The sequence below is a fragment of the Catharus ustulatus genome, chromosome Z (genome assembly GCF_009819885.2).
Source record: "Catharus ustulatus isolate bCatUst1 chromosome Z, bCatUst1.pri.v2, whole genome shotgun sequence".
NCBI lineage: Eukaryota > Metazoa > Chordata > Aves > Passeriformes > Turdidae > Catharus > Catharus ustulatus.
The window spans coordinates 1,536,559-1,553,332 of NC_046262.2; the positions used below are offsets into that span (position 1 = coordinate 1,536,559).

Consider the following 16,774-nt stretch of genomic DNA (forward strand, 5'->3'; position numbering starts at 1 on the left):
AGGATGTCTGGGTTGGAAGGGGTCTTACAAATCATCTTGTTACAGATGTCTCCACTGTCATGGAGACCAGGCTGCTCCAAGCCCCATCCAATCTGCCTTGACCAAATCCAGGGATATGGAATTCTTCCAGTTCACAAGAACAACTCAACAAAGATTCTGCAGCCATCAGGCAGACACACAGTGCTTACTACTCACAGAATGATTTGGGCATGAAGGGGAAAACAAGGTCAGAAAACTGGTGTTCTAAAACAGAGACTAGGCAAACTCCCAGGACAAGAAACATAATCAATTTTACATTCTCAGGTTTGGGTAACTGAGGCAGCAGAGGACCAGAGCCAAGAGCAGCTGTGGATACTCATGTCTACAAACACCTGGAGGTGACCAGGCGAGTGGTCACTTGAACCTCCTGCCCCCTGGTCTCACAATGACCTCTCTGTCCGGCTCCAAATCTGGGATCATCAGCACCCACCCCATGTGGGTGTCTCACGGTTTCAGCCAGTGATGTCTGTGAGGTTCTTGAGGGGCTGCAGAGGTGCAAGCAGTTAGTTATTGATTTAGCTGAGGCTGAAATCACCCTGGTGGGAGCATGATGGATGTGCAAACAAAAGTTTTGCTGTTAACTTCACAGTTGCTAGAGATCTCAGAGCACTGTCTGGGTAGAAGCTCTGAGAGGACCAGGAGGATGAATTCAGTAGCCTGGCCTGCACACAACCAACAGCAATCACCATTTATCCTGGATGTTTGCCAGTGCCTCCTCCAGCACTACCCAGGTGACAGAGTTGTCTTCCTCGTCACTTAATTTTAATTGCTGTCCTTCCTATTTCACACCTTTCTGGGCTTCCAAACACGTGCCAGGGTGTCAGCTCAGCTGGGTAACAGCAGTTTATCATTCCCTTAAAGGCTTGTTATCCCACGAACCCAGACAGAGCAAAACACCATTAACAGCCAGACCTTGCAGCGAGCGAGGGACAGACCTGCCATCTGCAGGACACACAGACATGGGGAACTAATCACCTGTCTGAGAATCACAAGCCAATCTCTCAGTCCCACAGAGGAGGACTGAAAAGGAGACAAGGGACCACGAAGAAACACAAATTAATTTCCTTGCTGGGCTGCCATCAGAGTAGCCAGTTTGACCTAGCCCTGCAGACACCCCCTGTAATGCCCAGAGGAAGCAGCTCCCCCTTTGCAGCCTTGCTCCTCTGCAGCAGTGCAGGAGTTCCCTGTTATATTAATTTTATTCCTGCCTGTCCCAGTACTGTGGGAATCTGGAGGCAGCGAAGTGCCCTTTGCCTTTATGAGTGTGCACAGGAGACTTTGGGCTACCTTGGGAATTCTGGAGACACGGAGAGTCCTCCCCCTGAAACGGAGACAAAGAATCCATGTCCTCTAGAGAATCCCATCCCTAGGCCAGCAATCCCCTCCTCACTACATGGAGGTGGTAGGAAGAGAAAGGATCAAGCACAGCAAATCCCTGCACATCCCAGCATCCACAGCAGTGCTGATACCCCCACTTCATGGAAAAATGTGTTACTATGAATCTCCCATACCATGGGCTGCATTTCCCATAGCACAAGCTCCGTATAAAAGCATAACAGTTTCAAGAAATCTCACAAAATCCTATTTCTGGGCTACTTCACATGGGTAGGGATTGTTTGGTGGGCAGTTTGCAAACCCTCCTCCACAATACGGCAAGGTCTGAGCCCCAGCACCATCCCCAAATCTGCTCAGAGGTCATTTCCGTGCCTGAGAAAACGCTCATCCCACTCCCAACACCAGGCTGAGGTGATGACTGACACCCCAGTCGTAGCTGACAGATGGATCCTGCAAATGCCATGTCTGGAGATGCCCAGCCTTGCAGCCCAGAAAGAAGGATGCAGCAGGGACCAGCTGGATTTTGCCAGCAGGATGCATTTTTATTTTAAATTCTGCAGTGTGTCCTCTTTATAAGGTGGAGGTGACAAGGGATTTATGGGGACAGGCCAAATTTGGAAAGAGGGATATAAGATGACTGTGGAGGAAGGTTCTCCTTTGTCCAGACAACAGGGCTGGAAGAATTCCACTTGCAATGGAAATGAAGCTGTGTCCACTGAAAGGCCAACTTCCCTGTGAATGAATGAAACTGGGCAGGAACAGGCAGGCAGCTAATACTGTTTGACATTGGGAGCTTTACTGCACAGGCACTCCTGGATCACATCAGTTCACTCCACGGAGAGATTTTCCTGGGTGCCTGGTAGCTGGCAGCAGGATGCTCTCCTGTGGGATGCTAAGACCCTCCTAAGGAAGTGCCCTCTTGGTGGTGTTCACCATGAGGTGAGACTGGGACTACCCATCTGCTGAGCTGGGCAAGATACTGAGGTTTGGCCTTTGCTTCTCTGCAGCCAGGACCAAAGGATGAATCAGGCCTCAGGGGATCCTTCCATCCCCAAAATCTCTCCCTGAAGTGGAAGTCCCTGAGCTGGGTACCACAGGGAAGTGGACAACCTTTGGATGGACATCAGTGCACACAGGTGGCTCCAAATAGGTCCAAGGGGCAAGAGATATTACAGAATCAGGGCTGGAAAGGACTTTTAAAGGTTATCTAGTTCCAACCCAACCTGCAACCTTCCACTATTTCAGGATCCTCCAATCCCATCCAGCTTCCCTTGGACACTCCAGGGATCCAGGGGCAGCCACAGCTGCTCTGGGCACCCTGTGCCAGGGCCTGCCCACCCTCCCAGCCAGCAATTCCTTCCCAATATCCCATCCAGCCCTGCCCTCTGGCACTGGAAGCCATTGCCTGTGTCCTGTCCCTGCATGCCTTGTCCCCAGTCCCTGTGCAGCTCTCCTGGAGCCCCTTCAGGCCCTGCCAGGGGCTCTGAGCTCTCCCTGGAGCCTTCTCTTGTGCAGGGGAGCAGCCCCAGCTGTGCCAGCCTGGCTCCAGAGCAGAGGGGCTCCAGCCCTTGGAGAATCCTCCTTGGACCTGCTCTAACAGGTCCATGTCCTGACCTGGAGGACTCCAGACCTCCACTATGGCCAGAGTTCTTTTCTCAGTCCTTTAAAAGAAAGAAGGAAAAAAAAAAAACAGAAAGATGGAAGCACAAAAACTTGGTGGGTGGGAGAGCACGGGGGGTCCTGCAGGCAGCTGGCCAGATCCCTCGTGGGATGGGTCTTCCTTTCATGTGCCCTGGGACTGAACTGCACGGATGATCAAGGAACCGGAGGAGTTAACAGACTCCCAGCCAGAGATATTCGTGGCACCCAGAGTTCGTGTAAAGTTTCATACCGGGACCCTTCACTAAATTCTTTCGGTCATGGGAGAGAAAACACTGCAACTGTTTAGTCTGCAGGGAGGTGGTGGCTCTGGCCCAGCACTCAGCATTGCTGAGCAAACAGGCTGGAGAGCAAAGGGGCTGTCATCCTTCTTATCTCCTCTGTCTGCTTCTCACCACGTCTCTCCCACCACCACGTGCATCGTGTGCCAGTGCTGGATCTCCCTGATGGAAATGCAGCTCTGGGATGCGGGGGGAAAGCGACCACTTGAAAGTTGAGACCTGGAGGTGAAGTGCCAGTCTGCTAACAAAATGTTATTTACACAAAGAAGCTCAGAAAGTCTTTCTCAGAGGTTAATATTTACAAATTCTATGTAGCCAGGGAGCTTTTGCTGTGAGAAATGTTGTATTTGGCTGGTTTTTGTATTTTTTTAATGGATGTCAAAGATACATTAGTATTTCTTGCTCATCCCCTGAAGCACACAGGTATGGAGTACCCTGCAATGCCTATCCATGCTGGGAAAGATAAGGTTACAGAAAGGTGATGCAGAAAACAACATCAACCTGCAAAAGCCCTCAATTCCTCCATCCTTTGTATGTCTAAAGGGATGTCCATGACTACCACGGTGTATTTTGCCACATGCTGGCAGACTTTGAGCATCACTGTGTAAGACCACTGGATGGCATGGACTGGAATATTAGAGATGCAAGGAAACACACCTTACTCTTATGAACAAAGGAGAAATGGAAAGGTTTTGTTTTTCCAGCCTGAAACTGTCTCCTTAGCTGGTGGACACTTCTGTGCCCTCATTTTCAGCTCCTGCTGCTCCTGGACTGGAAGTGTTGTTACAGAATCACAGAATGGTTTGGTTTGGAAGGGGCCTCAAACATCATCTTCTTCCAACCTCTCTGAGATGCAAAAAGATGGCAGGGGCACCTTCCACTAGACCAGGTTGCTCCAAACCCTGTCCAACCTGGCTTTATCAACTGAGTTTGGATTCCCAGCACTGCCAGAGATGCTTGTTTTATCCTCTGTTTCATAAAAAATAATATTTAGAGCAACAGTAATTTTAAAAAAGAAGCAAGAAAAGTGGACAAATTTATCACTGGGTGGGGAAAGGAAGCACTGTTTCTGGAGGCTCAGTGAGGGGAGGAGAGTGGAGGGGACACCCCATAGTTGGCAGCACTGCTGCTGAGACCAGAGGATATGTCAAGAGGATGTGTCAAGGAAGGGCAACATCCTGCAGCCAAGCATTGTTTGCTGCTGTCTCCAGGTCTCGGATGCTGTGTTTTGAACCAGTATCAGGCCCAGCAAACTGTAGGATAGGGACCTGAAATAATCCTCAAGCCTCATTCCTCACCCTGCAAGAGTGTAGCTCCTCTGCTGCCAGGAACAACCAAAGCCACTTCCCAGCATAATTTTGCAATTTCTTATTTAAATGTGCACAGCAAGAGATGACATGGTGCAAATGAACACCAGAGAGGAGACAAAGGGGATGGGGACTTTGTTGGAAGCATTCAATCTCCAAATCCAGATTTGACAGATAGCTACACACCAAAATAAATACCCAGCATGATAAAACCCTGAGCCCAAGCATGCCTGGGGGATGCTGAGGGTGCTCAAGCTGCAGGTCCCATGGGACCATCCCTCTGGGTACCACCACAGCAGTCAGGCTCACTTGGCATTAAACTGAATCTGGTACAGAAACTTGTGACTCAGCTAGAAAACCTTAAAACAAGAGATTTCCTGCTGGTGAACACAAGAACATCCTCTGTATGCTATGGGCCAGTGTCCACGTAAACAGAGCGACGGGCAAAGCACATGTTATCTCATTTTCCCCTTTTCCAGGGAGAAAAAGAGGTGTTTCCCTCTCTAACAACCTTCTAACCAAATCCCATCTTTAGGGTGATGCTGGTACATCCATTTGCTCTAGCCTTGGCACAGGAGGTGATGTGGTGATGTCCCTGGCACCTGCTTCTCCAGGGTGCTTTTGTGTCAGCAGGATGTTTCACTCCCTGACAAAACAACCAGGGGTATGGAATTTGTGGGATGAGTCCCAGGCAGGGAGATGCATCACAGGGTCCCAACGACTCCAGAACTCCTATCCCCAGATGAGGTGAAGGCAATCAATTAAAAGCAGGGTCAGGCACAGCAAGGCGTCTGTGGTGTCTGCATAGATCGTCCAACCCCACGGCATCCCAAAATTCCCACCTTGGGGTGGCTGTGGCAGCCTGAGCTAGACTTGGGCTGGAGCAAGCAGGAGCAGATGATCTGTGAGGAGGGTGTTTGGGCCAGCTGAGCCCCTGGGCTGACAGAAACATACTCCCACATCCCATGGGTTTGAGCCTTTCGGGAGCAAAAGAGAGCAGGAGCTGATGCCAGTTCAGCCCAGCCGGGAGAGGTCTCAACACTGAAGTGTCCCCCTGCCCTTCCTCTCCTCTCATCAATGGATAAATGGATTTGAAGCTTTAAAAAAAAAATTATTTCTGCTTTTTCTACCGGACCCCCAGCATCCTCACCCACCAGCAATGGCTGGGGGCAGCCAGGAGCCCACCCCAGCAGGAGGCTGCTGCCTGGCTCTGTCCCAGGGCTGCAGGCAAGAGGAAAGCAGGATGAAGGCAGGCTGAGCAGTCTGCAGTCTCCACCTAGAGCCCAGAACAGCCTCTGCTCCACACTTGAGCCCATGCACACGGTGTGCACGGGTCCCACCACCCCAGCTTCCCGCTCTGAACTCAGCTGTGCTTTTAGCAGGCAGCAGCAGTTCAGCCAGGGGTGTTCCTGACATGCTTCACCACCAACACGCACAAGCAAGAGGATGGAGCCTCTCTGATGGCCCCACCATCACTGGCAGATGCCCAGGGCATCCACTGCCTGGAGGGACAATAAGACACCAAGCACCATCCCTGTGGTCCCATCATGTGCTGGAGCAGGGCTGGTCCCCACTGCTGCTTTGAAATCTTGGCCCCTCCAAGGTGAAAAGAAGCCAAGAGAAACCACACATAAATTTATGGACTAAAGACGATGGTTTTTTCTGTGCAACACATTTGAACATTGCAAAGTAAAAGGAACAAAACCTTACTAGCACATTGATTTAAAATAAAATACGCCAATCTTTAAACTGGAAGGGATTTTTTTTTTAAATTAGTCCTGCTTCCCATCAAACTCTCAAATGCATGCTGCACTGAGAGTCTAAATAAAACACCCTTCCTGTGCAGAGCCATGAGTGTGGCTGCATAGGGCAGACTCTGGACTCCTGGACACCTGCATAGCAGTGGGGATAATCCCCCTGGCACTCCCTGTGATGCTCCACTGCTACGTCAGTGGCCCTGTGGCAACCTCCAACTGCAACTCAAGACGATCCCCAAAACCCACCCCTGGGCTCAGCCTGAGGAGTGATGTGCAGTGCAAACCCACTGCTTGTTTCATTTAGGGTCTGGCTCACCTATTCCCAGCTCCTAGTGTTTGTGTGGCACCGCTCCTGTCCCCATCCCCTCCTTCCTGTCAGTGCAGAAGTGCCCTTTTTTTTTGCACTCCGTTAAAACCTGACATCTTGGCCTCCATTAACCCCTCCCTCACCTCACCACCACCCTCCAGGAAGGTGCTGGGAGAGCAGGGAGGTGCATTCCCTGGCCCCACCACGCTCCCTTGCCATGGAAAGGCTGCAGAGCAGCTGGGTGGTTCCTATAGCCCCCGTTCCGCTTGGGACAAGTGGCAAGTTCAAAGCATGCAGCCGGACATTTAATCCAGGGCTCTCCAGTAACTCCCAGCCCCGCACGGGACCCGTGTGCCAGCAGCTTCTCGAGCCTCCCCTGGCCAAGCCCAGCTCTGTTCCTACGGGCAGGTGGACACGGTTTGGCCAGGCTCGGGGTAAAAGCAGGGCCAGCTCGAATTGATGCCCAGCCCTGCCCTTCACCGGCTGGTGCAGGCAGGCTGCCAGCCTGCTCCCCGGGCTCCCTCTCCTGCCTGCTGCCGACACTTGCACGGGGTATGTTTGGCCCTGGATGACTATGCAAAAGAAGGAGAAAAAAATGTCCCAAACCGTAGCAAGATTTAAAAAAAAAAAAAAAATAAAAAAAAAATTGCTAACATTGTATGTTATATAATGCTACTATATGTCATTAGCAAATATATATGTATATATAAATATTATAAATATGAATAACATGCATGCAATAAGCACATGTATTTACATGTGAGCAAAATAAGAAGTGATTGAATACAAGAATCAAGTGATAAAAATAGTATGATACTAAATAATAAAAACAAAATAATCAATGCACTGCAAAAAACTGGAGGGTGCCTCCAGAAACACAAATGTGGGTAAAAAACAGGGAATGTGTCTCCTTTCCACTATTTTTCTCCCTGTTTGAGAGCAGGAGGATGCAGCAGCTGGGGATGCTCCTCGGAGCCACCCACGGGGCTGCATTCCCCATGCCCCTTCAAGCACTACATAGATATATGAGTGTGCACAAATTTAGAACTGCCTTTGAATTGCCTGGGCGTCTAGAAAATAAATCTCTTCAAAGCTACACAAAGCTTTTGCTGGGGAGTCCCAGAGTGATTTACAAAAGCAGGGCGGTTTGATGTTTATCAATATCAGAAATGTAAGGGAAGAAAGGTTTCCAAGCTCTGCAAGTTACTGCAAACCCCTAAATGAAGGTGTCTACACAAGGGCAGCATCATTTGCTATTTCTGTGCTCGTGAGGAGCTGGCATCCATTCTGAGGTTCACCACCAAGATGTTCCTCATCTGCACAGCCAGCCATGGAGAGCAGCTCGAGCCAAGGAGGCTTTCCCCACTGAATCTCCACCTCACTGGGGGAAGAGCTCATCAAAGTTCCCTGGAGAAGAAAACAAAGGCTCATGTGCAGATCTAGGGATGGATGTAATGCTGCTCTGTGGCATATGACACTCTTGTATGGCTTTAGAATTTGTTCCAGGATCACTGGGACCTTTTTTCCCCCACCTCTCAGTAAAGCAACCTCTCTTTTGTCTGCTAGGCAATGTTCTTTCAGGGACAAGTGGTACCACTCTGTTTTATGTGCATAGATTGGACAATCTGTAATTAAATTATGTTAAAAACAGCCACAGAAAGAGGACTGGTGGGTTTTTTCAGTCAGTGCTGGACATGGTGTACAGGTCAGATACTCTCCAGCCACACTTGGATCCTCCTGCCTCCACTACTGCCAAACCACAAACTGTTCCTCACCAATAATCATGTTGAGAAGGGGAAAAAAAAAATCTGCCTTTCAGCATTAACCATTAATATATTACTTAGAATAACACAGAACATCACAGAACCATTAGGGTTGGGAAAGACTTGTAAGATCATCGAGTCCAAGCATCTTCCATGTCCCAGTTCCCACAGTATCCACCCAGTGTCTATCATTGCAACTTAAAGCCCTACAATGCTGAAAGGGCTGCTATCACTGGGAGGTTGTTTCCTCAGACTAAAAAGGCTACAGGACAGGAAGAGCTTCAGCTCATTCCTCCCAAATCCTCACGCTCAGCTTAGCAAACACTTCACACTGCACCCACATTTACTAAAGGGAATCACTCAGTTTTCCAGTGCCTCATATCTACATCCCCAGAAATGCGTCAGCCCAAATCCTCCTCTTCCATCCCCCATTTGGGATGACAGCAATGTATTTTTGGCCACCTTCCTGGTTGAGCCCCTCTGTAAATGGTCACACCAATTATCTCAAACTCAACCAAGGCCACTGAGACTGACATGAAACCTCTGCCAAAACCCACACTATTGATCTCAAAGGTCTAGAGGGGAAGGGTCTGGAGGGGAAGTCACACAAGGAAGGGGCGGAAGGCATTTGGTTTGTTCAGCCTGGAGAAGAGACTGAGGGGACACTCACTGTAGTTACAACTTCCTTGTGGTGTGCACAGAAGGGTCAGGCACTGATCTCTGCTCTGTGTGACCAGAGACAGGACACAGGGAATGGCTGGAGCTATGTCAGGGAGGGTTAGCTTGGAAAAGGTGCTGGGGCATCGCCCCAAAGCTGCCAGAGCTCCAGGAACATTTGGACAATGCTCTGATGGGATTGTTGGGGGGTCTGCCCATGACCCTTGTGGGTCCTTTCTGGCTCAGGATGTTCTATGTTTCCATGAAGTTTCTACATCCAGACCCAGACACACACTGAACCAAGGAAGGGCCATTTCTGGGGCATCAAGAGGTTGCAGTAAGATGATGAATAAACCCTGTGTGGGTGTGCAACTGGGTTTGCCATTGGGAATGTATCAGGACATGCACCAACGTGTGCAATAGGGTAGGCAATAAGGCAAGGCATAGGGTATGCATTCGGGTGTGCAACAGGGGAGGCATTAGGGTATGCAATAGGGTATTCATTAGGGTATGCCATAGAGAATGCAATAGGATATACCATAGAGTATTCATCAGGGTATGCCACAGGGTACCCCACGGGATATACAATAAGGTAAATGATAAGGTATGTGTTTGGGTGTGCAACAGAGTAGGCATTAGGGTGTGCAATAGGATGTGTATTAGGGAGTGTATTAGGATATACCACAGGGAATGCTTTAGCATATACTATGGGGTATGCACCAGGGTATACCATAGGGTATGCCATAGGGAATGCACTAGGGTACGTAATAGAGTGTGCATTAGGATGTACCACAGGATATGCCATGGGAAGTGCATTAGGGTATGCAGTAGGGTGTGCATTAGGATGTACCACAGGATATGCCATGGGAAGTGCATTAGGGTATGCAGTAGGGTGTGCATTAGGATGTACCACAGGATATGCCATGGGAAGTGCATTAGGGTATGCAGTAGGGTGTGCATTAGGATGTACCACAGGATATGCCATGGGAAGTGCATTAGGGTATGCAGTAGGGTGTGCATTAGGATGTACCATAGGATATGCCATGGGAAGTGCATTAGGGTATGCAGTAGGGTGTGCATTAGGATGTACCATAGGATATACCATGGGAAGTGCATTAGGGTATGCAGTAGGGTATGCATTAGGATATACCATAGGATATGCCATGGGAAGAGCATTAGGGTATGTAATAGGGTGTGCATCAGGATGTACCATAGGATATGCCATGGGAAGTGCATTAGGGTATGCAGTAGGGTGTGCATTAGGATATACCATAGGATATGCCATGGGAAGAGCATTAGGGTATGTAGTAGGGTGTGCATTAGGATGTACCACAGGATACGCCATGGGAAGTGCATTAGGCTCTACCACAAGATATTCACCAGGGAATGCCACAGGGTATCCAACAGGATATGCACCAGGGTACACCACTGAGTATGCATTAGGACATACATTCTGGGATGCATTAGGGTGTGCAGGAGGGTATGCCACAGAGTATCCTATGACGTATGGAATGCAGTGTGCCTTAGGGTACGCATTAGGGTGTGAAATGGGATATACATTAGGGTATGCCACAGGGTATCCAGCAGGGCACGTAGCAGGGCAAGCCACAGGGCATCCGGCAGAACCAGCCCTGCTCCTCTGGCACCAAGGCAGTTCCATGTGCAGGGATGCACCAGGCACAGGCTCTGGCAGCAGGCCAGCGGGCTCTGCTGCTCTGTGTCGGGATGTTCATTGCGTGATTTTCGGGGTTCTTTTTTATTATTATTAAAAGAAGGTATCAGCCTTCTGTTTGATGTGCTGTTGGCCGTGGTTGCCAAGGGGAGCAGTGTACAATTACAGCCCCAGTGATGTCCACTCTAATAATACACTTGGCTCTGCATAGCTCAGATGCAGACACAGCTCTGCTATAAAGAGCGTGGTTGTTCCAGCAGAGGAGTACTCCAACTTATGTTACATGTGAAGGGTTTGTGGCACATTGCTTAACACCCCCCACACTGGAAAAAAAAAAAAAAAGCCTGGGCATGCCAGTGAGTGAAACTATGACAAGCAAAAACCTCTCAAAGGAGAATTACTTTCAATGTATTAAGAAGGTATTTCTAGAGGCATGAAGAACTTGTGTATGCGTCCACTAAGATGTTCTTTCATGTACCCAGACATCCAAGCTCCCTGGGCTGAGCTCACCCAGGTTCATCCCAAGGGTTCACACAGCTCAAAATCTCTCTTGCTACCAAAAGACTAAACCAAACTCAATGAGGAGAAAATCAAACCCAAATCACAGAACCACAGATTTGTTTAGTGGGAAAGCCTTCTAAGATCATAAAGTCCAACCATTCCCTCAGCACTGCCCAGACCACCAATGACCCATGTCCCCAGATACCACAGAGCTGTAAATCCCTGCAGGAATGGTGCCTCCACCACTTGCTTGGGCAGCCTGTGCCAGAGCTGGACAGCTGAGATGCCAAATGATCCCTCCAGTACCAAGTTCCCACTTTGCAGCTCTACCAGCTGTCCACCCCATAGCTCCCCTTTCCACATCTCTTTTCCTGAGAGGTTGGCAGCACCCAAATTCAAGACTCAGCCAAGATTCTGGACCAAAACATGGAGTGAAGGAGAAATTCAAACCAGAGTTTTCCTGATGGATCCCTTTAGAAGATGAAGTGGACCATGTTGGCTGTAGAGAAGATCTTCAGAGGAGCTGCTGGCAGGGAGGGGGATGCTGTGACAACACTCCCATGCTGCAGCACTGGCATCTCTTTTGGGATCAAAACAAGTGCCCTGAGGTAAGCATGCGCACCTTGAGCATGAGCACATTATCAACAGTTGAAAATAGAAGAGGTGCCAGGTTAAAGAGACTGTTCACTGCCTGTTTTGCAGGAAAAAATATCATTGCTGCTTATTTTAAGGTCCAGCAGGGTACAAGGACACTGTCTGCAGGTATAGGGATGCTGCCTGTAGGTACGACCAAGGCACCTCAGTGGGTTCATACACCAATTCCTGAGGTCCTCTGGGGAGGGTGAGCTGCTGCCATTGCAGTCCTGAGGGAAAGGGACAAACAAGCCCCTACAAAACAGGAGCATCTGCAGGGAGCAGATGGGGGGGCGAGCGGTGCAGCCCCAGGCGCCAGCAGCACGGGGAGGGATCACGCTGATCCCGATTTATCACACCCCGGCACAGTAATTCCCCAGCTCGCCGGTGCCCAGCAAGCCGAGCTCCTTACGTCCGGGGATCAGATTAGTCTGAAAGGTGCTAGAGAGACACAAATCCTGCTCTGCAGAAAGCGTTTTATTCAAGGTTTATTTTTCTTTTTTAATTAACGGTGAATTGTCTAAAAATGGCTGATGGAAAATATCTGATGGTGGAAGGGCCAGGATTGTAGCTGGGTAATGTCCTATCATCACTCACATAAAAATATTATTATAACATATAGATATATATATAAATTGTGTAGATATATATGTGCATATATATGTGCATACATTAATAGGATACTCACATTATTCTGTAACACGACATAATATCCTTATTAAATATGCCTTATTAAATAATATGCCTTATTAAAACTGGTAATATATTGTATCAGTTCAAACATACCATATTGATAACCAACATCCTTATTTCACACCAACACAGCTGCAATGACTCTTTCATGCCCCATGCCTGGCTCTGTCTGCAGCCAGGGCTATCAAACCTAAATACCTCAAAATATTCCTGGTTTAGGGCTTAGGGGAAGTATTTATGAATCAGTTTAAGTGCATCTGATTGTTTCATTTGGAAAACAAAACACTGCTTGGAGAAAGTTAAAGTCCATTGCTACCAGAAAGGAAATGCTAAATTATTTAATTTCATACAGCACTTTGCTTTTGACCTGTAGTGATCCGTCACCTTTTGCCCCATCAAGATATTTATAAAAGATGTGCAGTTTGGGGCTGAACAAATCCCTTTTGCATATTTCTCTGTGCCTCAGCACATGAACTCAGTCACCTGCACACCCTGCTCCCTCTTTGCACCTCATTGCTCTCCAGCTCTCCACAACGCTTCCATCTGTGACTGTCTACACGTTCCTAGGAAGCACTTTGAGTCTCTCTGGAGATAGGAGATACATTATTTATCCTGCATTCATGCTGTGAAGAGCTGAATGGGAAGCCACTCAGTCTTGTACAGGATGCTGCAGTATAAATCAGTTTACTGGGTCTGTTCGCATGGGTGGAATTGCTGGGGCAAGAGAATAAAGCAAACTGGAAGCCTAACCCAGCAAACCCTCCCTAACCCAGGACTGCCATCAGCATCAGCTGTGGGCTAACACCCTGCTGCTCCCTGGTCATCATTCCTGGGCTTTATTCTGGATTTCTTAGATCACTCAACCTAAGACGGGAAGATGCAAGAGTGACCTGGTATGGTAAGAATGGGATGCATAGCAGGTTCAGAACTCCCTCCAGCCCCTTGCTGCTAATTCTGGGACTGATTCTGTCTGCAATTTCCCTCACTCTGATTGATAATCCCTTTGGAAGTACTCACCTGGGAAAAATCCCCAGCTGGTACAGGTGATGGGCAGATGTGAATGCTGGCCAAGGGCTTTGCAGGGCAAGTGGGTATGGGGAGAGATGTTGTGTTTGACACACACACAAAGCAAAGAGAGAAGCAAAGTTGGACCAGTCACTGTACAGAATTATTGGGCACAGATTTTCACTCATTTTACTCCTCATTTCCCTGCTTGCTGTGCTGCCCCAAAGCCAATTCAATGTACAGGCAGCCAGCCACAGCATCCTAGAGAGCATCTCCAACAAGAGCAGCAAGAAGAATGAAAAGATGAGTGAAAAACTGCAGTAGTGCTGAGCAACACAGTTGTAAGGAAAGCAGGGAAATGAAATATGAGCTCTGCATGTCCCACAGATGAGACGTGTGTGAGGGAACAGCCACATGGAAATGCACCTTACATTAAGGATGGGAATTCGTGGTTTCAATTCTTCACCTCCAGAAAACTGGAGGTGCATGTGACACCCTCCCAGAATACAACTGCCCTCTCTGATGGCACTGCAGTAAAATACACTCCTCTCAGCAGACCATGGGACAGCTCTTTCTTCTCATCACCCAACATTGTTACAGAAAAGATAGATGCCGGAAAAGATTTCCAAGACCACCAAGTCCAACCATTAACCTTATGGACCACGATATTCCCATGATATAAAAAGAGCTGCTGCTTTTTCCTCCCCTCTGCAACTTAGCTGTCACTAATGGTTTTGGAGCAGAACAACCAACCAGTTCTCCACATACCAATACACAAGTCACCCAGAATGAGAAAATATGCAATTATTTCAGTTTTGTTGGCAATCAGAAACCAGAATCAGAAGCCAGGTGATACAGACAAAAGCCTGCTCAAGAACCATCCTGGTGTCTAAGACCATCAGGGACTTGTCTTGGTGCTGCTGGTGCTGAGATGGACCCTCCACTCTATCAGCCTACACTGACAAGACACTCCCAGTTCATTTCCCTTCATGCCATGGGGACGGTGCCTCAAGCAACTGACTCATTACTCAGACAGGGCTTTGTGTGAAATGCACCAGTTCCATGTAGAGTTCATGAAATGAGACGAGGAGGACCTTGATAATGCTCTCAAGTGTCACATTATCTACGGTAACCCTTAAAGATGTGCACAGACAAAACAACAGGTGCAATCTGAACTCATCAACTGGGCTCAAAAGGAATTTGTTAACAGCTCAGCTCCAAATAAATGGTAAGACCAACTGAGATGACGCCACAGGTATCTGAACAACTAACTTCATCTCATTACCTGCAACATGTTGAGGAGCAGACTCCGGAATTTGGTTCCTTCCACCATGAACAGGGCCATTTTGTCACAGAGCTTGGCTGCTGTGGAAGCAAAGCTGCGGTCCGTCACCGCTTTCTGGTAGATGGTCTTGACTATCTCCCCCAACATCTCCTCAGAGTTGGTGGAGTTCTGGGCCTCCTCCATGAAGGTGGTGAGCTTGGAGTCAACGTCACTGCTGTTGTTCCTCATGCTGTTGAGAATTTCAATTAGTTTGTCCATTTTATTCTTTTCAGGGTCGGTGGTTTCCACCGTAACTTCGTCCTGGTCCGTGAAAAGGGAAAGACAAGGCGTCTGTTACACAAGGAAAAAACAGATATATCAGCCCATGTCCTTGCACAAACAGCAAAGGGGGAAGGGGATTGGGAGGACATAAACAGAGAGAGAAAAGACAAAGCATTTTTTAGTGGCACAGTGGTATAATCTCAGCATTGGAAAGCACAAGCGCATGCATCTTGCCCCACAAATGTCCCCTTTCTCCATTTCCCACACCCCTCCATCCCAAAGTTCTACCCCTCAGCTCAGGGAGAAGATGTGCTTGAGGGTCATGAGCCAGGACACCAAAGTCTGATCACGTCTGATTGCTTTTGGCATCAGTTTCTGGTGTCTGTGACTTCATGATAATGGGCACTTTTTTGCTTCTCTTTAGGAATTGCACTGATGTCTACAAAATCTTGAAACAACAATCCCACAAAAATATCTTATATATACATTCTTATATAAAATAGGTAAGTATATATTACATATATCTAAATATAAATATGTATTTTAAATATATATATGAAATGATGTAAATTGAGATCAAAGAATTCACATGATCCCAGCATTCAAAAGAGTCTTGACTTTTCCTTCTCTTGCCTGTTACACTTTTCACTTCCCATCATTACCACAGAATCTATTGCCTCTTTTCAACATTTCATTATGCATTTGTTCCTTTTTCCCCAGCGTCAGGCATGCATCCTGCGTGTTCTGGTCTGTTCTCTTCTACCCCTCCAGCTCAATCTTATACAATACAAACTTGTAGCAATTTTTTGGACAAACCCAATCCCCAAGGGAATTGTCCAAACTTCCCATGGGAAGGCTGGCTGTATTGACAACACCCACCCAAGAATGGGTGATAATGAGATTTTTATTCTTACAAGACTCTAAATTTCTGAGAAGAGCATTAAAATGAATACTCTGAAAGTCTCCACTACACTTCCCCTGCTTTAAAGAACATAAAAATAACTAACAAAATCTCTTATCCCCCCTCATGCCACATCCAAAAATAGTAAATGCTCATGCATTCAAAGGTATACATTTCCAACATGCACTCCCATGGAATTGTATATGTTCAGGTTATTTTTGCTCTGTATTTTGGAAATCTCATTAGAGATAAACCCATGGATGCTTTTTACAGTCTGACTAAAGAACCTCAAGAGAAAGAATTTAAGTTTCATAGGGGGCAAATGGAGATATCATCTCCAAATTCCTCAGAAATCTGTGGCTGAATATTGTTTCCAAAAAGGATTTCTCCTCCATTACTCGCATGTAATACTTTTGTTATTGTTGGGTTGTTGGAAGGAAGAGGGGAGATAAGGGCATTTCAATTCATTGCAGAGATAAATGGATATCAGCTTTAAAGCAGTGGAGTCCAACTGTTCAGCACTCAAGAGTCAAAGTCTGGGATTTAGCTCTGTAGTTGCAGAGACAAACTGTCTTTTTTAGATTTTTTTTTTGGAAAGTGACTGAGCTCTTCAGACCAGGAGGGAGCTCATGTGTGCACCAACCTTCCCCCATGGAAAAGGGGAGAGTTCCCAGTCCTTGGAGAACTCAAGCTGGTAGCAATCTCAACCAAGAAGTCG

General features: G+C 47.7%; 1 protein-coding gene across 4 annotated transcripts in view; it reads right to left on the bottom strand.

The window, feature by feature from the left end:
• CTIF (cap binding complex dependent translation initiation factor) overlaps window positions 1–16,774 on the bottom strand; it is a 141,279-nt gene that overhangs the window by 22,221 nt on the left and 102,284 nt on the right. For 3 of the 4 annotated variants that reach the window (XM_033085921.2, XM_033085918.2, XM_033085920.2), the window contains one exon: window positions 14,895–15,224. In XM_033085921.2, coding sequence (XP_032941812.1) covers window positions 14,895–15,224 — 330 coding nt within the window. The remainder of the gene's footprint in view (window positions 1–14,894; window positions 15,225–16,774) is intronic. The other variant, XM_033085919.2, reaches the window with a different exon arrangement.